Source organism: Crocuta crocuta, unplaced genomic scaffold, assembly GCF_008692635.1.
Source record: "Crocuta crocuta isolate KB4526 unplaced genomic scaffold, BGI_CrCroc_1.0 scaffold131, whole genome shotgun sequence".
Taxonomy (NCBI): Eukaryota; Metazoa; Chordata; class Mammalia; order Carnivora; family Hyaenidae; genus Crocuta; species Crocuta crocuta.
Window position 1 is genome coordinate 5,542,149 of NW_027528977.1, and position 23,383 is coordinate 5,565,531.

Sequence of the window (23,383 nt, forward strand, 5' to 3'; positions counted from 1 at the left end):
GTGGTATTGGGTGGGGGGGGGGCAGTGGGAGGTAAATTTTAAGCAGTATTTTTAAAGAAGGGAGGGTGACATTTTACAGTTGAGAGGAAAGAACAAAGTGTCAGCGAGGAAGGGACTACTCAAAGTGGTTTAGGGAAGTCTCTGAAGGTTTTTCCTTCATTTTGTTCCAGCCTGGCTTGGATTATACTTCTCTGCTTTTACTACACTTTGCACACAGATTCCTTTTGGTAACTATTGTTATTTGTTAGAACTGCTTTTCTACTAATAAGCTCCCTGAGGCTTATTAGAATTTTTTTTTCTTTTAAATCTATGTGTACCCAGGACCTCACTCAGTGCCTGGCATAGTATAGGCATTGAATAAATACTTACTGGGTGGATTAATGAGTAAGTGAATTAATGAAAGACTTTTACTAAGACCTAGTGTAAAAGGAAAGATTCCTTTGTGGGGCAGCCACAGTAATGGTGGGATCTGGTGTGATTGATTCATTGTTGAGGTGTGCAGTTAGAGCAGGAATTGGTTCAGGTGTCTGGAAGAAGGACCATAGATGAAACCAGAGCATTCCATGAGTAGGAGTACAATTGGGTTACTTTTCGGAGAAGTAGCTAGCATGATGTAAGCATTGTTGTCATTTTCTAAATAAAATCAATATATTTGAAAGAGAAATATTTTTTTATATTAAGTATTTCATCCGTAAAATTTGATTTTTACCTTCTTAATATTCAGACTTAAAAAGTTTGTTGGGAAGTCTTTTCTTTTCCTTATATGTTTTTATATTATAAAATGAATATATGCTTATGATAAAAATACAAACTAGAAATACATAAAATAGAAAGTGACATTCCTTTTAGTTCCAGGTCTTACTCTTCAGAAGTAGCTAATGTTACCAGTTTGGTGTACATTAATTTGGACTTTCAAAAAATATGTATATTTTAAAGCACACATATTTATGTTTGTATCATTTTATTTATTTATTTATTTTTAATATTTTATTTATTTCTGAGAGAGAGAGACAGCATGAGTAGGGGAGAGCCAGAGAGAGAGGGAGACAGAATCTGTAACAGTCTCCAGGTTCTGAGCTAGCTGCCAGCACAGAGCCCGATGCGGGGCTCGAACCCACGAGCTGAGATATCATGACCTGATCCGAAGTTGGACTCCTAACCGACTGAGCCACCCAGGTGCCCCAATGTTTGTATAATTTTGAAAATAGAATCATTGAGGGGCACCTGGGTGGCTTAGTTGGTTAAGTGTCCGACTTCAGCTCAGGTCATGATCACACGGTTCATGGGTTTGAGCCCCGCATTGGGTTCTGTGCTGACAGCTAGCTCAGTGCCTGAAGCTTGCTTCAGATTCTGTGTCTCCCTCTCTCCCTGCCCTTCCTCTGGCTCATGCTCTGTCTCTCTCTGTCTCAAAAATAAATAAGCTATAAAAAAAATAGAATCATTGATATCCATGTTCTGTTATTTGCTTTTCCTTTTTATCCTTTGATTTTTACCAATCCTCCACATAATTCCAGAAGTTATTGAATATATAGGAGGATGCAAACACTAGCAGAGAATAATGGCCTAAAATCAGAGTAATGGAATGTATAGGGAAGTTAAAATTTAGGGAGCTCAGAATAAGAAAAATACCTGTTAATTTATATTAGTATAATTGCTGTTAATTTAAAAGTAGTTTTTGACTTATTTAACCTATATGAAATCATAAAAGTGATCATTTTTCATATGCATTCTAGAATAAGCACATAAGAAAGTACAACTTTAAGATTTATTGAGTATATGAAGATATAATCCTGAATAGGACATATTGGCATTACTGAGTGCTGTGATAACAAAGAGCAGAGGCCAAGAAACCCGCCTGGAGGAGGCGATACGAGCACACTCCTGAAGTACTGGTAAGAGTTAGCTAAGCTTTTCTGAAAAATGGCAAGAGGAAATGAAGAAGAATTGAGTCAGAGCTGAAGGCTGTTAGGACAAATGCAATAATAAGACAGAATGTCAGGGAAGTCATTTTGATTTAATATGTGTAGGGAAAGAAGTATGGGGGTTTCATGCCGTGGTGTTTGGGGCAGTCCAGGTTTATATCTCTTGTCATGGAATAATAAAGAGTAGTATGCCATTTTACTCGTAAATATACCCCAGTTATAGGTGATAAGTGGCATCACCCTAAAATGGAGAGAATATAAGGGGGTCCTAATAAATTTTTGGGAATATAGTTTCATCAGTGGGTGGCTAGAGATCTTTCTGAGATTGAAGAATAGGTATAGTAAGAGTTAATAGTACCAAAAAGATGATACATAGTAGTTTATGGCCTAATACTGGGCCTATTAAAATTTGCCATTGCAGAGATGAAACTGTTTTGTGTTTAGGCTGTGGGAAATAGTGGTCGATGGTTGGAATGAATTCCGATTGAGTGGATCTTTGGAGAAGAGAAAGACTATAGAGTTTAGAATCTCCATGGATAAAGATAAAAGTTGGGTTAGAGGATAACACTGGCGGCCAAGTGGAGACTGAAAGGAAGATTTGGAGACAATAAAGCTAGATGGGGTGGGATTTGGTAAAGCTGAATAAGGAGAAGAAAATTTTGAATGAGATTAGAAGAGCAGTAATTTGGAAATGGCACTAAGGAATCAGGATAATGTGACCCATCTTTCCATTACTGCCTTCTCCCACCCAGTTCCCATGGGTATGGATGGTAGAATGCAGGGAAGAGGTAGCCTCCACCTGTGAACACTGTTTTTTGGGGGAGTCAGATTTCAAATAGGGTAAACAATTGAAGTGTACAGATTTAGGAGTTTATTTACAAACGGAGTGGAATTCTAGAAGAATAATTTCGGAAGACATGACTATAGAGAAAGAATGGAGCAAGAGCGGGGATTGGGCCTTGCCTTTTGGGAAAAGACTAGATTATAAAAAGAAGCCAAGAATGGAATTGATTTCCCTCTGTGTTTGAAACAGTGGTGCAGGGTTTGCCTAACCTGGGTTCTATGAGAGGCTGCTTGGCTTTGGCTTAGCTCATTTAAATTATAACTGATGAAATGTTAATGAATGCCATTCTGCTACTGTATGCCTTTAATGAACCTATTTGAAAGTGCACATATGCATTTTGAAGGTTTTTTTTATTTCTCCCTGTATTGCTACTGTCTTTGAAGGGAAAAAGATTGTTTGGCTTTAATTTGAACACTGAGCTCTTTTATAATAATTGATCACATAATAAGAGTTAAAAGGTTAAGAGGTATCTAGATAATGGTTACACTTCTAGAATTTAGACCATGCAAGATAGTATGCCCTGTGGCCATACTTAATTGTTTTAAGTTTATGTCTGTACATAATCTTTTAACCTGTTCCCTGTTTTCTTTCAGATTAGTAGTGCTTCATAAACCTGTCCTTCATTTTTCTACCTGTATAACCTTGCTTATGTGTAAACTTCTACTTGAAAAGTCACCCTCCTTCATCACCTGCTCCTCAGGTTCTATCTTGTGGGGGTGCTCTCCTTCTTTCTCTCATGCTTATTAGTAACTACTTCTTAATAAGTCTTTCTAAAGCCAAGCACATTATATACTTTATCTCATCTAACCTTCATAAACAACCCTGCAAAGTAGGTATTACTATCCCCATTTTAAAGATAAGAATACGGAGTTTCTAGGTTAATTAAAATGCAGTTACACAGCTATTAAATGGTAACTGTTTTCAAAGCTGTCTCCTGCATACATTTTTGCAGATAGATAACATGTATATGTGCTCTTTTCATATATATCCCTCAAGGCTTGTTGGAGATATTCTTTTGTTTTTAATTAAACATTTTTTACCAGCTTTCTTGAGGTATAATTGACATATAACATTGTCATTTAACTTAAGTGCACTATGTGATACATGTATATATATTGTGACATGATCTCTTCTTTTTTTTTTTTTTTTGAGAAAAGTTTTTAAAAGTTTACTTATTTAAGAGAGAGAGAGAGCCCACAAGTGAGGAGAGACTGAGAGAGGAAGAGAGAATCCCAAGGAGGCTCTGCACTATCAGTGAGAAGCCCCACACAGGGCTGGAACTCATGAAACCTTGAAATCATGACCTGAGCCAAAATTAAGTCAGAAGCTCAAATGACTGAACCCCCCAGGCGCCCCTTTTCTTCTCTTAATAAAGGCTTTTTCAGCTCTCTTACTCAGTTGTGCTCTTTCCTTCCCCTTTGTAGCACTTTATACCTTATGCTTTTGTATTGTGTGAAGCCTTCTTCCATGGCCTCTAGAAATGTGCATGCTTCCTCTGTGTCCCCACTGAGTTCATAAACCAATTTGTATTTGTGAACCTGTTGAATTATATGGATTTGTTAGTTTCCATGTTTGTCACCCTTAGTAANCTCCATGGCCTCTAGAAATGTGCATGCTTCCTCTGTATCCCCACTGAGTTCATAACCAATTTGTATTTGTGAACCTGTTGAATTATATGGATTTGTTAGTTTCCATGTTTGTCACCCTTAGTAAATTGTGAGCTTTTGAGACTAAGGTCTGTAATCTTATGGGTCTTGATATTCCTGGCACTGAGAAATATGTCTTTACACATAGATGCTCAATACATAAATTAATTTTGAATGAATTATATCATCATTACCCATGTATGAAGTTATCTATTCTTAATACACTGTAAATTGTTTGCAGGCAGTATTCCAGATTTTATTATCTTTGTACCCTAATAGTATCTCTCCCATGTTTATCCAATAAATACTTTTTGATTTATATTGATTCTTTAAAACAAAAAAATTTCTGTTAATAATTATGCTGTCCCCGAATAATTACTTCAAATACATTTTTTAAATTAAAAAAAGTTCTTTTAGAAGCAAACATATTATTTATTTGTTGATGGACTTGCACAGTGTTCTTTTTCAGTGGAATGTTATCATCCATTAATGTTGTTCCAGTAGGCTGGCTGGACAATCCAGTGCTGTTTCTGGTGAATTAATTTTTATTTTAAACTAAGCTAAAAACAACACTTTCAAATAAAGCATAAGAGGAGTTTTAAATACTGACTCTGTAAGATGGCCAAGGTCAGCGTACATTAACTGGTAATGAATAATTTTGTCTTCATAGTTACACTTTGGTGCCTATTCATTCCTGCCTATTTAATGCTTATGAAAAAAAAACCCTCACTTTGTATTTATATGAGGTCATTTTTTTGCTTTTATAATCCTGTTTATTACTTGCAAAATTGGTGGCTTTTTGTGATTTTGTTTATGTCTTGCTGCAAGCAGCTTAATATTTTGTTCAAATAGAGTCACTGTTTCTGACTTCTGTCAGTATTGAAGATATGAAAGGTAAGAAATACCATTAGGTAGTTATATTTGTACTTAACTAATCAATGATTTTATAGTTTTTATCAATGAACAAACATTCTGATAAAATAATTTGAACCATAAACTGATTTTGAGAGGTTTTGTTAGTCAAGGATTATAAATTCAAACACAATTGAATTTCTTGCCTACTTATGAAAATATCTCTTGGGGAAAGAATAAAATATTTCTTATTTCTATTACACAGTTATGTACTTATTTGCAGATTTTTAAAATTTATTTATTCATTTTGCAGATTTTTAAAAATTGGCATACCTTCATGGTATACTTAAATTTGTCAATGTTAAAAGAAATAATTAAATAAATATTTTTGACCATAAGACATCATCTCTGTTAAAATTAGCCACCCTAACTTTTGAAGGAGAATATTCAATACAGATTAAACTTCGTGTATACTATATACAAACAATATTTCCATGCATATACTTGGAGAATGTAAACATTGCCAGTTGTGGAGGCAAAAGTTGAAAAACAGGAGATGTTTTAGAACAAATACTTGCATATACCCCTACACTTACAAGAAATAACTTAGGAATTCTGTTATCCTACTAAGGAAACTAGTTATCTGTTTTATGTTTTGCTATTTAATAACTTCCATTTTTGTTTAAAAGTATGTATATATTTAATACAACATGAACTTCTAATATTTGAAAATACAGCAATTTTTAATAGTTGTTTTACTTATTTATTTAATGCTTTATTTCAGAGAGAGAGAGACACAGCATGAGCAGGGGAGGGTCAGAGAGAGAGGGAGACACAGAATCTGAAACATGCTCCAGGCTCTGAGCTAGCTGTCAGCACAGAGCCCGACGCGGGGCTTGAACCCATGAACCGTGAGATCATGACCTTAGCGAAGTCGGATGCTTAACCGACTTTAATAGTTGTTTTAAAGTTTTTAATAACAATGGTGAATTGAAAAGTCAACATATCTCACTTGATTCTCAATAACAAGCCGAATAAGACAGATTTGAATAAACCTAGTCAATAGTTCATTAGTTTCATTACTTTCACTTTTAATTAAAAAATTTCTTTTAAATATTTATTTTTGAGAGAGAGAGAGTGAGCACGCATGCAAGCAGGGGAGGGGCAGAGAGAGGGAGACCGAGGATCTGACGCAGGCTCAAGCTGTGAGTGCAGAGCCTAATGTGGGGCTTGAACTCATAAACCTTGAGATCATGACCTAAGCCCAAAACAGGAGTTGGCCATTCAACCCTCTGAGCCACCCATGTGACCCCGTTACTTTGTTTTTTAAAAGATGCTATTTAAAAGTAGACATCTTTGCTAATAACATGTACACACTTTTGTATAATATTCTGTTCCTGTCTGATTTGTACTTACTATCTAAGTTATAGATATTTTTATTTTGAAATTTCATTTACAAATCTAAAACATGGGTTCATTCTTGGAATTATTTGTAATGAATTGAATGCATACTGTATTCTTAAGTAACTTAAGCCCCAGTGATATAAAGATGAAAAATATGTTATATTCTTATTTCCATGTAGCTCATAATTTAATGGGAGAAATATATTTTAACAAATGGCTAACATATACCATGATAAGTGTTATATTCAACACAGATACATAATATGACCCGTGAGATCTGAGAAAAGGAAACAGGGGTCAGCCTGGGTGATTGAGGTTGTGGTTGTGGGGATAGTCTGAAAAGGCTTCACAGAGAATACTACTTTAAAGTTCAGTTGTTGATAATTCTCCAGGAAGACAAGGGAGGAAAAGCATTTATACGGAAGGAATGTCTGCAAAGGCACAGAGACATTTAAGGAATCATAAGTAGTAAGAAGTTGTGGTGCTGTTGCTGGGGCCAGCAAAGATTGTCTGGGGCCAGCTTTGATTACCAGGCAGAGGAGTTTGAATTTGAACCTGTAGGTTAGGATTGTAAAATTAATACCTAATATTATTAAGTACCCTAAAGAATGAAGACTACAAAGTACTGCAAAGTAGGGACTACCTTGTACAGTGCTGTGTAGCCTCAACCACCTAATTCTTTTAAGAGATTTTTATTGCAACTATATGCAAAGCACAGTTGTAAGCACTGGAGATACAGTGGGGGAACAGAGCAGAGTACTTCCCTGACTGATTGAAACTTACGTTACACATCAGTCTATAAAGTAACCACATACCTGACCCCACCCTATGTCTCTGTCTCTCTGTAATTTTTGGCTTCAGCATAACTATAGGCTTTCCTTTCGATTTTTTTCATTTTCCTCTGGGTTAACATAGACAGCTCTGCCTTATTCTGGAAGAATGTAGCTAAATGTGTGATGCCCTCTCCATCTTGTTCTTCCTCTGAGCTATAGTTTGAGATCTGGGCATTACTTTTTTAAAAATTGGAATTTCTATTGAGGTAATTGTAGATTAACACGTAATTGTGTGAAATAATAATCCCTTGTATATTCTGTCCAGTTCCTCTAATGGTAACATTTTGCAAAACTATATAAAATGACAACCAGGGTATTAACATTGACATATTCCACTAATCTTATTCATAGGAATATGATTTTTCATTGTACTCAGTTTTAATTGTACTCATTTGTTGTGTGTATATTAAGTTCTATAAAATTTTATTACCAGTCTAGATTCATGCATCCATTACTACCATCAAAGTACCAAACAGTTCCAACATTAATAGATGTTGTGTTCCTGTTTTATAACCACACTCACTTCCCTCCTCTGTTCTCTAAGCCATAAACCCCAGCAACTATTTACTCTGTCCTTTTTCCATAATTTTTTCATTTCAAGAATGTTAGATCAACATGTAACTTTTTGGGACTGGCTTTTTTCATTCAGCAGGATGCTTGGAGTTTCATCCAAGTGGTGGCCTATATGTATAGTTTTTACTGTGGGTAGTATTCCATGGTATATATTCACTTGTTGAAGGATCTCTGGGCTGATTGCAGTTTTTAGCTATTATAAATAAGTCTTCTGGAAATGTTTGTGTTCAAGTTTTCATGTGAAGATATGTCTTCATTTCTCTCCCATAAATGTCCAAGGATGCAATTGCTGGGTCATAATATAGTTGAGTGTTTAGTTTTATCAGAGCCAGAGTTGGCTGTACCGTTTTGTCTTCTGACCAGTAACAAATGAACGGTCCAGTTTTTCATATCCCCACAACCATTCGGTCTTGTCATTTTATTTTAGTCATTCTGATAAGTGTGTAGTCATATCTCATTGTAGTTAAAAAAATTTTGTTTATAAACATTTATATATTATTTATAAACATATAAAAGATTTTATTAATATTTACATTAATAAAATATTAATATACACATTAAATATAAAAATATTAAAATAATTTTATTTATAAAAATAAAATTATTTTTTAAAAAAGCTCCATGTCCAACATTAGGCTTGACCTCATGACCCTGATATCAAGAGCCACATGCTCTAACCCTGAGCCAGCCATACACCCCTCCCATTGTAGTTTTAATTGCAGTTCACTGTTGGCTAATTATGTGCTTATTTGCCATTTTTATATCCTTTTCTGTGAAATGCTTGTATATGTCTTCTGTTCACTTTCTTTTTTTCCCTTAGTTTATTTATTTTGAGAGAGAGGCTGAGAGAGAGTGAGCATGTGGGAGGGGCAGAGAGAGAGGGAGAGAGAATCCCAAGCAGACTCTGTGCTGTCAGCGCATGAGATCCATGAGATCATGGTTCATCCTGAGCTGAAATCCAGAGTTGGACACTTAACCAACAGAGCTGGCCAGGTGCCCCTGTTCATTTCCTAAGTGGATTGTTGTTGACTGTTGAATTTGAGAGATCTTTATAGATTCTAGATACTAGTCTTCTGTCAGATATGTTGTTTGCAAATATTTTATCCCAGCCTGTGGCTTGTCTTTCTCTCCTCTTCACAAGCAAAAGTTTTTACCTTTGATGAGGCCCAATTTGTTGATTTTTCTTTTGTATGCATTGTTTTTTTAACAACAATTTTTAATGTTTTTATTTATTTCTGAGAGAGAGAGACAGTGAGCAGGGGAGGGTCAGAGAGAGAGGGAGACACAGAATCTGAAGCAGGCTCCAGGCTCTGAGCTGTCAGCACAGAGCCCGACATGGGGCTCGAACCCATGAACTGTGAGATCATGACCTGAGCTGAAGTCAGACGCTTAACTGACTGAGCCACTCAGGTGCCCGTATGCATTGTGTTTTTGTGTGTGTGTGTGTGTGTGAGGTCTAAATACTGCCTAGCTTAGATCCTGAAGATTTCCAAAGATCTCCTCCTTTTTTTTTTTTTTTCAGTTTTTTAGTTTTATGTTTACATATAAGTTCATAATCCTTTTGAGTTAATTTTTGCGTAAGGTGTTAGGTCAAGGTTTTCTCTCTGTCTCTCTCTCTCTCTTTTTTTTTTTCTCGGATATCCAGCTGCTCCATACCATTGAATTGTTTTTGGATCTTTGTCAAGAGCAGTTGATCATAATTGTGTGGGTCTTTTTCTGGGTTCTCTATTCTCTTCTGTTGATCCTGTACCGTGATTACAATTGTCTTGATTTCTGTAACTCTATATTCTCTCATTCTCCAAGATGGATATATTTGTTTGAATAATTTTTCAACCTCACTCTCTTTCTCCTCTCCTTCTAGAACTCAGATGATACAAATGTTGGATCTTTTACTGTCCCACAGGTCCTCAAGGCTTTATTCTTTTTTGTCCATCCATTTTCTCTCTGATTTTTGGATCAGTTGAATTCTCTTGCTCTGTGCTTACTTTCCCTGATTGTACCTCTATCATCTCCACTCTTCTCTTGAGTTTACTTAATGAGTTTTATATTCCTGTTTTTCATTTTTAACTCTGTAATTTCCATCTGGTTATTTAATAACTTCTATTTCTTTGCCTAAATTTTCAATTTTTTACATTTGTTTTTAAGAGAATTTATAATTGATGAAGCATTTTTAAGATGGTTCACTTAAAACCCTTTTCAAATGATTCCAACATCTAATTCATCTCAGTGTTGGCATTAGTTGATTGTCTTTTCTCATTCAAGTTGTAATTTTTTCTTGGTTCTTGGTATGAGAGGTGATTTTCAATTGAATCTTAGACATTTTATCTCTTATTTTAGGAGACTCCAGGGTCTGTGTTTTATTTTCACAGGAAGTCCCTGTTTAGGTTTAGCATGCAGGTCTTTTAGTCTATTTTTATGAGTTGTGGTTTCAGTGACAGTTGATTTTCAGAGTCATTGTGCTGTTATTTTAGTTTGCTTTGTCTTATATCACTAGGGCTCCCACTGGTTCCTGCTGGTGCTGCTTGACAGAGTAGAAGATGTTTTTCTTAGGCTGAGCTACTAGAAGTCTATTGGTAGAAAAGGGCTAAGGTAGGATTTCCTTATTGTGCCCCCTACCTGTCCCTCTGGGCAGGGGAAGAAAGTCTTGGAGAGTAGCAGCTTCAGCTGAGTTACTTTTGTTAGTTCTGCCCTCCAGTTCTGGTGTCTCTGGGTGAGGAATGAGAGGCCCAGGCCTCTGAGGACAAAGGTTTCCTGACCTGATATCTGGGTCTCGGTTGCTGGTTCTTCCTGCCTCATTCAGTTTCTCTTGGAAAAGGGGATTCTCAGGCCTAGCAGGTAAGGAGAGTGCTTGCCCTGGCTGTTTATTTTTGGTGAGGCTCATAAATGAGCCTCTTTTTGGGGGTTTCTGGCTCTCTGATTGTTGTCACGGGGACCCCTTTGGGATCCTTGGGGAGTTAGTCTGCAAATATGGGCGGTCTTTTGTTACTAGACTGGAGGTTGGGAAAAGTCGGATCTGGGTGACTTTTTCTTTCTTGGGTGAGGAAAACATGAGACACTCTGCCTCTGTACTGTTCTTCTAGCCCTAGGGCCAAAGGAGGCTGCCTCCTTTCCTTTCCCTTCCTCTTCCCCTTCTCCTTCCCTTCCTCCCCTCCTCTCCCCCCTCCCATTCCCTCTTCCTTCCTTCCTTCCTCCCTCCCTCCCTTCCTTCTTTTCTTTCTTTCTATTATTTTTAATTTAAATCTAAGTTAACATAGAATGTAATACTGGTTTTAGGAGTAGAATTTAGTGATTCATCACTTACATCTAACACCCAGTGCTCATCCTACAAGTGTCCTCCTTAATGCTCCTTGCCCATTTAACCCATACCCCCACCCCAAACCCCTCCAGCAACCCTCAGTTTTTTCTCTGTATTTAAGAGTCTCTTATGGTTTATCTTGCTCTCTCTTTTTATATTATTTTTGCTTCCCTTCTCTTATGTTCATTTGTTTTGTATCTTACATTCCACATATGAGTGAAATCTTATGATATTTGTCTTTCTCTGACTGACTTATTTTGTTTAGCATAATACACTCTAGTTCTATCCACATTGTTGAAAATGGCAAGATTTCATTCTTTTTGACCTCTGAGTAATAGTCCATTGTTGTCTATACCACATCTTCTTTATCCATTCATCAGTAGATGGACATTTGGGCTGTTAACATACTTTGGCTATTGTTGATAGCGCTGCCATAAACATTGGGGTGCATGTGTAGGAGACTGCCTTCTATCCACTCTTTTCAGAGTTCTTCTTTGGTAGTCTCCTATGGTATTTCTAGTTTTTATACTGGTGTTTTGTGCAGTGAAGCTGAGAAAAATGATCTCTGCAATCTTATCTGTATCAGAAAGCTGGGTATTACTTTTAATTTTGGTTTCTTTGTTGTGTGAGCGTGGAGGTGGTACAGAGATATAGGCTGGGGCTGAGTTTGGCCTTGCTGGGGACCCGAGTTATATGTTCTCTTATGAAATTTCACTAAGTATCCTGTACTCCTGTGTTTAATTTCTTCAACAAGTTCTTCACAGAGCCCTGGAAAATGGCAAGCCAACACTGCCCTCTCTGCATTTTCTAAGGTCCTGTCTTGGTACAGGGAGGATTCTCTCTTTAGATATTTTCTTGATTTTCCTAGGTTGGCCTGTTCACTCTGCCTGCTCCTTTTTGTATTGGAGTATTCAGTGTGTATTCTCAGGTTTCTGTTAACTCTCATTCCTTAGAATGTCTTCTGGAGATTGGGGTACATTGCCATAGTATCTAGAACATCGGAATTTTCTCTTTCTTTTCTTTGAAACCATGTTGTGAAAGCTGTGGCATACAGTTGGTAGTCCTTTATTTCCTGATTATAAGTTTAAATTTTTGCTTTTTCTTAAAAACAATTTTTTGTTCTTTTTATTAGTTATTGGTTATAGAAACTTCTGAGGTACTGTTTCAGTATATTGTCTTTACTGCCAAATTCCAATAATGACTTTTTGCAATTTTCACATCTTCCTCTGCCTTTTGATGTTGCAAATTATCTTCTTTTTCATCTTGACATCTGTTAACTCTGCAAACCTCTTTTATTTGTTTACTTAATCTCTGCCCTTTGACTTCTCTTCCTTCTTTGTCCTTTACTCTGCTTTTCTGTTGATGTTCAGTCCGTGAGTTTTATCTAACACCATTAAGCAATTGACTCTCAAATTTGTATCTTCAGCCTTAATATTTTACCTAAGCATTTATTTCCTCCTGAGATGAGGTATTTTCTTTAAAGTAGTTCCATATTCTCATTGTTCCTATTCTATCGGTATTGTCATCATATCTTAGTAAAGCCTTGAAATTGTCACTGGATCATCTGTCTCTCTTTTGTCCCCTAAATTTATTCACCACATCAAGGATCTTTCTTCTTAATTCTCACTGATATTGTCAATTATAGATTCTTGTTTTTCAAGTTACATATTGCTATGACTTATTAATTTGTCTTATGTCTCATGTCTCATTTTATGTTTTTTGTCTTCTCTCTTCAAGCTAATTTTATACCTAGCTTTCAGGTTAAAATCTATTGCTATGTCTCTCTTTCCATTTTTATTGCTATTACGTATAGATGGAAAAGTACATGATTCACAGGTGCTCAGCTTGGTGAAATTTCACAGACTGAACATACTTTTATGTAAGTAGCACCAATAAATTAGTACCTTAAAAAATCGTATTTGTGGCCATGTTATTTTGCTCTAAAAAATGAATTCATTTAAGGAATTTGATCTGTATTAGTTTTCTGAACAGTAGAATAGCAGATAAATTGACATTGCATCTCCCTTTGCGTGCTGTATATAGCTTGGGTTGGGAGGCATTTTATTCTTTACCTCATATTCACTTTTTATGTCCCTTAGGGCTCCTACTTCTTGAAATACATTTCCCCTTTGACTTTTTATACTCTAAATTATGGTCATTTTCCAGCCCTGAGATTCTCAAATCTTGCCATTTCTAGGAAACTTTTCTGGGCTTAGTCCAGCTTTAGTTACTTTTTAAGTTTCTCTTAAAAAATTCCTAAATTAATTAATTTTTTGAATAGGTAATATCAGTACATTTATTTAGCACAAAATTCAAATGTATAAGAGCATATATAATGAAAAGTCCTTCTCCTACTCCAGAGCCCCAGCCACTATGTGTCTTTCTAGAAATATTTTTGCACCTAAGAGGAAAATTAATTTCTATCATTCTTCCTCCTTTTTATAGAACGTAAACATATCAAGTTCTTTATTTCACTTTTTTCATGTAGTAGCTTTTAATGATAGTTCCAGATCATTACACAAAAGATTTTCTCATTTTTTGTTAGGACTGAATGATATTCCACTGTTGGACACTGAACAGTTCACATAGACTCTGATTTGAATGGTACTCCCTAGAACTGTTGTTATTATCAGATGCGGCAGCCTTGATTGTAATTCACCTAGTCACTTCTTTTTGATGGATAGTTCTGGTTTCTTTTGTTGTAATCTCAAACAAAATTACTGAAATGAATAGTCTAATATTTATGTCATTTGACATCTATGGGAAAATTGTAGGATATCATTTCANAGCAGCCTTGATTGTAATTCACCTAGTCACTAATAGTCTAATATTTATGTCATTTGACATCTATGGGAAAATTGTAGGATATCATTTCATTAATTCCTAAAGTATTTGTAATCTTTACCAACTTTACCATTAGACATAGTCTTAATTTATTATGGAACTGTTTTTAAAATTTTTCTCGTTTGTCATTCCTTAAGGAGAGGTACCATAAATAAAATTGTTTCATATTCCTAGACCTAGAATACTGGTGTAAATAAATAAGCCCTTAGGATGGTCTGGAGTAGTTCTCAGGTAGCTGCCAGATTCTATTTCCCTTTTTGTTCTTTTGAGCTCTTTACAGTCTTTTGAAGTTCTTGATAATGAAAGAAAAAAATTATCAAAGTTTAGATCAGAGCTAGATGTGGTTGGAAGTAGAAGTGATATTTACCCCAGTTAGGGGGTAAAATGAACCACAATCCTAGATATAGTTCAAAGGAAAGGGAAATGTTTCACATTTCTTTGGCCTCAAAAATGATTCCTGTTCTTCCATTGAAAACCTGAGATGAATCCAAAATCTATAAAGAACTTGTCAAACTCAACACCCAAAAACCAAATACTCCAATTAAGAAATGTACAGAAGATATGAATAGACATTGTCCCAAAGAAGACATACAGATGGCTAACAGACACATGAAAAGATGTTCAACATAACTCATCAGGGAAATCCAAATCAAAACCATGATGAGATACCACCTCACACCTGTCAGGGTGGCTAAAAGTAAAAATGCAGGCAATGGCAGATATTGGTGAGGATAAAGAGAAAGGGAAACCCTCATAGGCTGTTCATGGGAATCTAAACTGGTTCAATCACTCCGGAAAACAGTATGGAAGTTCCTCAAAAAGTTCAAAAATAGAACTCTCCATATCAACTGCTCTACTAGATATTTACCCAGGAGGATACAAAAATACTGATTCAAAGGGGCACATGCACCCCGATGTGTATAGCAGTATTGTCAACAATAGGCAAATTAGGGAAAGAGCCCAGATGTCTGTTGACTGATGAATGGATAAAGAAGATGTGGCATCACTGAGATACCACCTCACACCAGTCAGAGTGGCTAAAATGAACAAATCAGAGGACTCTAGATGCTGGCAAGGATGTGGAGAAATGGACACCCTCCTACACTGTTGGTGGGAATGTAAACTGGTACAGCCCTGTGGAAAATAGTGTGGAGGTCCCTCAAAAAATTAACAGTAGAACTCCCCTATGACCCAGCAATAGCACTGCTNTGTGGCATATATACAATGGAATATTACTCAGCCATCAAAAGAATGAAATCTTGCCATTAATAACAATGTAGATAGAGCTAGAGTGTATTATGCTAAGCAAAATAAGTCCATCAGAGAAAGACAGATACCATATGATTTCACTTATGTATATAATTTAAGAAACAAAACAAGATGAACTTAGGGGAGGGTGAAAAAAAGAGGGGGAGGCAAATCATAAGAGATTTATAGTTAAGATTCTCTTAACTATAGAGAATAAACTGGGTTGCTGGAGAGAAGGTAGGTAGGAGATGGGGTGAGTGATAGACACTTGTGATGAGCACTGGTTATTATACATAAGTGATAAATTATAAAAATTTATAAAAATTATAAAAATTATATATGTATCATCATACATATATAGTGATGAATCACTAAATTCTATTCCTGAAACCAATATTATACTATATGCTAACTAACTAGATTTTAAATAAAAACTTAAAAAAAAAAAAAGCAAGGGCACCTGGCTAGCTCAGTCAGTAGAGGATGCAACTCTGGATCTGCGGATTGTGAGATTCCATGCTGGGTGTAGAGATTACTTAAGAAGAAAACAGACATGAGATGATGAGGTAGAATGTATCTTCCACTGAGACTTAGATGAGTGGTAGGTAAAATAACAAGAAAATGTTCATTGTGAATTTTTGTGTTGTGTAAAGAAAAAGTGCATCANTTTTAAATTTTATTTATTTGAGAGAGAAAGAGATAGTGTGACTGGGTGAGGGGCAGAGAAAGGGAGAGAAAACCCAAAGCATGCTCCACGCTACCAGCACAGAGCCTGACTAGGGCTTGAACTCACAAAACTGCAAGATCATGACGTAAGACGAAACCAAGAGTCAGATGCTCAACTGACTGAGCCATCCAGGTGCCCCTCAAAGTTACTACATCCAAAGTGAAAAAATTGGAATTATGCTACTCCATATTAAAGTGAGTAAGTCAATTACTTTGTATTGTAATTTTGTGTCCTGGTTGCTACTTTGGAAACTTTGATGAGGCATAGTTTTTCACAACCTTTTTTCTCCCCTCTGCTTATTTGATTGATCATGAAATTGGACAATTTTCACTTGGAGAAAAATTGTAATTTGTTCTCTACCTGGAAAACCTACATTTTTATTATCTCTTTAGATGTTTTCTCTGGGGTTAGACACATAAATCTGTTCTCATTTTTCTGTCTAGCTTAGAGGATCTCAGCTGAATTAACAAGAAAGTGACTTCTGGTATGGATGAGCCAGAAGTGAAAATAAGAGGTGTGTTTCCTCATTTCTTCTAACTGGTCCTAGATGATTCACCTGAAGTTAGGAGTCTGGAGAGCAAAATAAATGCTATTATAGTTTTGGGGATTTATAGCAAACAAGCAGGATATTTGGGGGAGGTTTTGAGAACTGACCTTTAGATGATCACCAGTTATGCTGCAGTGATTTTTTTAAGCAATTTTATTGAGATAAAACTCACATGCTGAAGAATTCACCCACTTAAAGTGTATAGTTCAGTGGTTTTTATTCTGTTCACAGAGTTGTGCACCTATCACCACAGTCAGTTTTAGAACATTTTCAGCACCCCAGAATGAAAGCCAGTAGCCATTGGCAGTTGCTCCTCATTTCTTCCCAAATTTGTTAGTACAGGCAGCTACTAATCTACTCTCTGGATTTTGGACTTTTCATATAAAGAGACCATACAGTATGTCAGTCTTTTGTGTCTGGGTTTCTTTTACTTAGCATAATGTTTACAGGGTTCATCCATATTGTAGCTTCTATCAATACTTTGTTCCTTTTCATTGCTAGTAATATTTTGTTATATGTATGTATCATGTTTTATTTATCTGTTCATCAGCTGATGGACATTTGGATTATTTCCACTTTGTAACTATTGTGAATAATTATGCTTCAACATTCATGTGCAAGTTTTTGTGTGGGCCTAAGATTTCATTCCTCTTGAGTGTATACCTAAAAGTGGAATTTCTGGATCATAGGATAGCTATATGGTTAACTTTGAGGAACTGCCCCATGTTACATTTATAATCAGCAGTGCATGAGGGTTCTAATTTCTTCACAGTCTCCAACTCTTGGTATTATCTATCTTTTGGTTAAAGACACCCTGATGGTGTGATGTGGTATCTCATTTTGGTTTTGATTGGTATTTTCCAAATGCCTAATGATACTGAGCATCTTTTCATCTGCTTATCGGACATTCATTTGGAAAAGTTTCTATGCAGATCCTTTGCCTATTTTTAATTTGTTTATTTGTATTTTTATTATTGAGTTTTAATAATTTGTTATATATTCCAGATAGAAGTCCCTTATCAGATAAGTATTTGCAAATATTTTCTCCCATTCTATGGTCTTTTTACTTTCTTAATGATGACTTTTGAAGTACAGAAGTTATACATTTGATTAAATCTAATTTATGTTATTTAATTTTGTTGCTTATGCTTATGGTGTCTCATATCTAAGAAACTGTTTCCTGAGCCAAGGTTACAGAGATTTACTACTGTGTTTTCTTTTGAGAGTTTTATAGTTTTAGCTCTGATATTTAGACCCATTATCCCTTTAGAGTTAAATTTTTTGTGTCTGGCCTAAGGAAGGAATTCTGCTTCATTCTTTTGCATGTAGAAATTTAATTGTCCCACCACCATTAGTTGAAAGACTTTTTTCTGAATGAATAGATAGACACTCTTATAGAAAATCAGATAACCACAAATGTGATGATTCACATCTGGACCCTGTCTTCTATTCCATTGATCTCTATGTCTGTCCATATGCCAGGACCACATTGTCCTGACTGTTGTAGCTATTCAGTAAGTTTTGAAATCAGGAAGTATGACTCTTTTAGGTTTGTTTTTCTTTTTCAAGAATTTTTAAAGATCATCATTCCAATTTCTGTGGAAAAAAAGCTAGCTTATATGTTAATATGGATTAAATTAAATCTGTAGGTCAAACTGGAGAATACTGCTTTCTTAACAGTATTAAGTCTTTTGGATCCATTAAAATGAGTATTTCCATTTATTTAGGTTTTCCTTAGTTTCTTTCAACAACATTTTATAGTTTTAAGAACACAAGTTTTAATTGATTTTATAAAATTTATTCCTAGACATTTTATTCTTGTTAATGCTGTTGTATATGAAATTGTTTTTTAATTTCATTTTTCAGATTGATCATTGCTAGTGTGTAGAAATATAATTGATTTTTGTCTGTTGATCTTATACCCTGTAATCTTACTGAGGTCATTTGTTAATTGTTAAACTTGTTTATAATTGCATTCAGTTTCACGTCCTCTTCAAATAAAGATGGTTTTAAGTCTTTCTTTTAAATTTTCATGGAAATCATTTCATTTATCTCATTGCACTGGCTGGATCCTCCAATACAATGTTCAGTACAAGTGGTGAGAGTGGACATCCTCATCTTGTTCCTGATATTTAGGTGAAAGCATTCAGTTGTAGTGATTTTTTTAAGTCTTAAAAAAAATGGGCCATAACTTTGCCTTGAAAACAAATTTCCTTTTAACTTAAAAGGTGTTTTTTTCTTCTGTTTACATACACAGATATGTGCTGATTAGAAGGCTCACAGTGCAGTGTGGAGGATAAGACAGTGCCTTACAAAAATGGGGTTTGGGAGTGACTTGAAGAATTCACATGAAGCTGTGTTAAAATTGCAAGACTGGGAGTTACGATTACTGGAAACAGTGAAGAAATTTATGGCTCTGAGAATAAAAAGTGATAAAGAATATGCATCTACTTTACAGAACCTTTGTAATCAAGTTGATAAGGAAAGTACTGTTCAAATGAATTATGTCAGCAATGTATCCAAGGTAAGAAGGATAATTTCATTACTTATTGTGTATAGCATTATAATTGTGCTTAGGGCAAATCATATTGTTGCATGAACATACACAAGTTAGCATTCTAGGGCAGTGGTTCAAAATCTTGCTGATTAGCAAAATCTCATGGGAGAAAATGTCAAATATTATAAATTTTGGGCCCTGCTTCCTCAATCTGACTTAGTAGGTGTGAAAATTTTGAATTTTGAAATAAAAAAATAGATGTCTAAATTATTGTAATGATTTAGTTAGGTTTGACGGTGATTTTTTGTTTTTCGATTACCCTTCTTCCTTGGGTCTCTTGAGACCTGCTATTTTCTTTTGACACAAACTTTCATTATAACCCACATTCCCTAAATTCCTCTGTGAATCAGTGATGTAGTGAATCACATGGAATATTTTAACATGTAGCTGTTCTTTGCGATCATTCATTACTAAAATACTCATGTAGTGATGAGTTAATCACACTCAAAAACTCTTTGGGTAAGCAGTATGTTTTTTATGTCTAAGATTATAAAAATTTAATATAAAATTTAAAATTAAGAGCCACAAAAATAAAGCCAAAATTGTACCATTAATTGTTCTTTGAAGGTATTAAAGATGAAATATTACGTATCTTAATAGTTTTTCCTCTTGTTTTCTTCTGAATTGGGAGAAGAACATTTGGATGTTTGTGAGGGCTATGCAGTAGAAATGGGAGCTCTGTCTGGTCCTTAAAGACTTTGAATCAACTCTTCTGTTTCAGTATCATCTCCTCTTCCTTCATATAGGTTTCTCTAGTTCCTAAGCTTTACTGGAGTTATAGATATAACCCTATAAATTGGCCATTTTTTTTTAATTGAGAAAAAATTGACATACATCACTGTATAAGCTTAAGGTATGCAGTGTGATGTTTTGATTCACATATATTGTGAAATGATTACTACAATAGGTTTAGTTAACATCTATCATCTCATATAGATACAATAAAAAGAAAAGGAAAAAATCCCTTTTGTGATGAGAACTCTTAGGATCTACTCTTTTAATAAGTTTCCTATATATCATACAGCAGTGTTAATTATAGCCACCATGTTTTACATTACACACCGAGTATTTACTGATCTTACAACTAGAAATTTGTACCTTTTGACCACCTTCTTCCCTACATGGCCTTTTCTTCTTGACCTACCTTTGCAGAACACTTATGTTTCAACTGTTCTTGATATGCTAATCAGTTACCATTTACCTTACTTCATTTTCTCGTATTTTGTTGATGTGTCTTATCTGTGATTTTCTTCTTTTCTATTTTCTTTGTTATTGTGAATTTATACTTTAAATAGCTATATTATATTTAAGTGGGATTTTGGAAAGAAGTGGAGAAATAGGCATATGTTCTATTTACCATGTTCAACTGGAATTATTCTCTTTAGAAAAGTAAGGTAGTGAAAGGAACGAGAAATAGGATTAATAGAAGATTGAAGATTTATGAGGTCAGGCCAATGGAGGAATCATCATTGTAGACACTGAAGTGTTAAGTATTTTGGTTGGGGATAGTTGGAGACAAATGCTAAAATAATTAAGGAAGGCAGGAGGGTTTTTGAAATGGGAAAAGGGCCTAAGGAAAGGTGATAAAGATTGGGAGGGATGTTTAAATGGGCAGGATTGACTTTCAAAGAGGAATTGTTGAGCGGTTACAGTGGAAAAGAGTTGTAAACTCAAAAGAAAAACAAGGAATATGTCAACCTTTCCTCTTAACACCGAAAAGCCATCATTTATTCTACCTAATAAGAGTCCAGTATATCAATGTTTTTCATTAGACTGTTGTGTTTTTGGTGTTAAACTAAAAAAAAAAAAAAAATTGTTGCCTGACCTAAAATTGGTGAGTTTTTCCTGTGTTTGGATCTGGAAGTTTTATAGTCTTGCTTTATATTTAGGTCTATGATCTATTTTTAGTTAATTTTTGTCTGCCAGGCAAGGTATGATCAAAATTTGTGTTTTTGCAAACACATATCCTTTTGTTCTAGCAGCATTTATTGAAAGAAGTAAGCTTTCTCCTTTGCATCTTTGTTGAATTCAATTGACCATAATTTGTGAGCCTATTTCTATATACTTTATTATGTCCCATTTTTGTTTTTGTCTACTCTGAAACCAGTAACACACTGTTTTGATTATTATTTCATAATAATCACAAAGTCAGTGGTGTAATTTTTCTGTTTTTTTTCTTTCAAAAATACTTTCGGCTATTTTATTTTTTTTGTACTTCCATATGAATTTTAGAATTCGCTTGTCAATTTCTATTAAAAAAAAAAGTCGACTGGATTTTGATTGGAATGCACTGACTATATAGATGAATTTGGGGAAAATGTATATATTAACACACTTGGGTCTTCCGGTCCATAAACCTGGCATATATCATCTTTAATTTTTTGGAATTGTCTTACAATTTTAATTGTACATGTCTTTCAGATTTATGTGTATTTCATATTTTTTATGCTCTTGTATATATTACTTTTTCTAAATTTTAGCTTCCCACTCTTCTTTGTTATGCATACTAATCTCATAACCTAAACTTTGCAAGACTTACTTATTTGTAGCTTTTTTGTAGATTCCATTGGATTTTCTACACAGGTGATTATGTCTTCTGCAAAGACAATTTTCCTTGTTTTCCATTTGGATGCTTTTATTTGTTTTTCTTGCATTTTTGCACTGGCTGGAATCTCTAGCACAAACCTGAATGGAAGTATTGACAACAGACATCCATGTCTGATTGCTGATCTTAGGGGAAATGCATTTAGTCTTTCACCATTAAGTATAACGTTACTGTGAGTTTTTTGTAGATATCTTTTTATAGGCTTGTGGAAGCTTCTACTCCTATTTAGCTGAGAGTTTTTTTCATATATTGATGTGGGGTTCTGTCAAGTGGTTTGTCATTTTCTGTTTCAATATATTGTTTGTTCTTTTCAATTTGATAATATATTAAAATGTATCCCTTGATTTTAAATATTTCAAGTGTTAAAACAAATCATGTATTCCTGGATTAGACGCCACCTAGTTTTTATATATTACCATTTTTTAATTTTAATTATTGATTCAATTTGGTAAAAAAAAGCTTTTCTTTGGAAATTCTTGCTCAATGTTACTGAGGTATATTGGTCTGCAGTTTTCTTTTCTTGTAATGATTTGTGATTTTGGTATCAGAGTGATGCTGGCCTCATAGGACGAGTTGGGAAGTATTTCCTCTTCTCCAGTTTTCTGGAGAAGTTTGTGTAGAATTGGATTTATTTTTTACTTAGATGCTTAATAGAATTCACCAATGAAACTGTCAGGGCCTAAAGTTTTCTTTGGGGAAAAGGTTTTTAATTATACATTTAATGTTAAAAATAGAGGACTATTCAGATGGCCTTTTTCTTCTTGAGTGAACTTTCTTAGTTTGTGCTTTTCAAGGAATTAGTTCACTTTTGTCTAAGATATCAACTTTTTTATGTTGTTTTTTTATTTTGCATTATTATTCTTTTTAATATCTAGAGAGTCTATAGTGGTGTTACCTTTTTCATTCCTGATATTGTCAGTTTTTGTAGTCTCCCTCAGCTTTCACTGTCATTCATTGCATGATGTCCAGTGGCTTAGATGCTGTTGTTTCATATATTTTATCCAGTTTTTAATTGTTTTATGCAGATTGATAAAGCAATGACTGTTTCTCTCTCTTGACTGGAAGCAGAAGTCTTGTGTCTAGTGGTTTTTATGTATTTATTAAAAAAATTAAAACATCAGCAGATTTTCAAGAATAAAACAAAGATACTTCTGTAACCTCTATTCTGTTCATTCATTGTTAACATTTTGTCATATATACTCTATAGTTTGCTTTCTCTGTCCATACAATTATATATTTTTTCTAAATGATTTGTGAGTTAGTTGAACACATCACGTCCTTTTATTCTTAAATATTTATTTAAGTATTTTCTGAGACCATATCCACAATGTAATGAAATTTTAGAAATTTAACATTGTTACCATGCTATTATGAAAAATATATTCCGTATTCAACTTTTGTCAGTTGTCCCAATAATGTCCCTTTTTGACATTTTTTTAAACTGTCATTCAAGATGTAATCCAGAATAACTCATTTTACTTAGTTG

At 34.7% G+C, this 23,383-nt stretch overlaps 1 protein-coding gene across 2 annotated transcripts in view; it reads left to right on the forward strand.

The window, feature by feature from the left end:
* Nucleotides 1–23,383, forward strand: part of FER (FER tyrosine kinase) — a 413,835-nt gene that overhangs the window by 26,386 nt on the left and 364,066 nt on the right. For both annotated transcript variants that reach the window (XM_077757162.1, XM_077757161.1), the window contains one exon: nucleotides 18,993–19,259. In XM_077757162.1, the coding sequence (XP_077613288.1) occupies nucleotides 19,053–19,259 (207 nt within the window). In that variant the 5' untranslated portion in view covers nucleotides 18,993–19,052. The remainder of the gene's footprint in view (nucleotides 1–18,992; nucleotides 19,260–23,383) is intronic.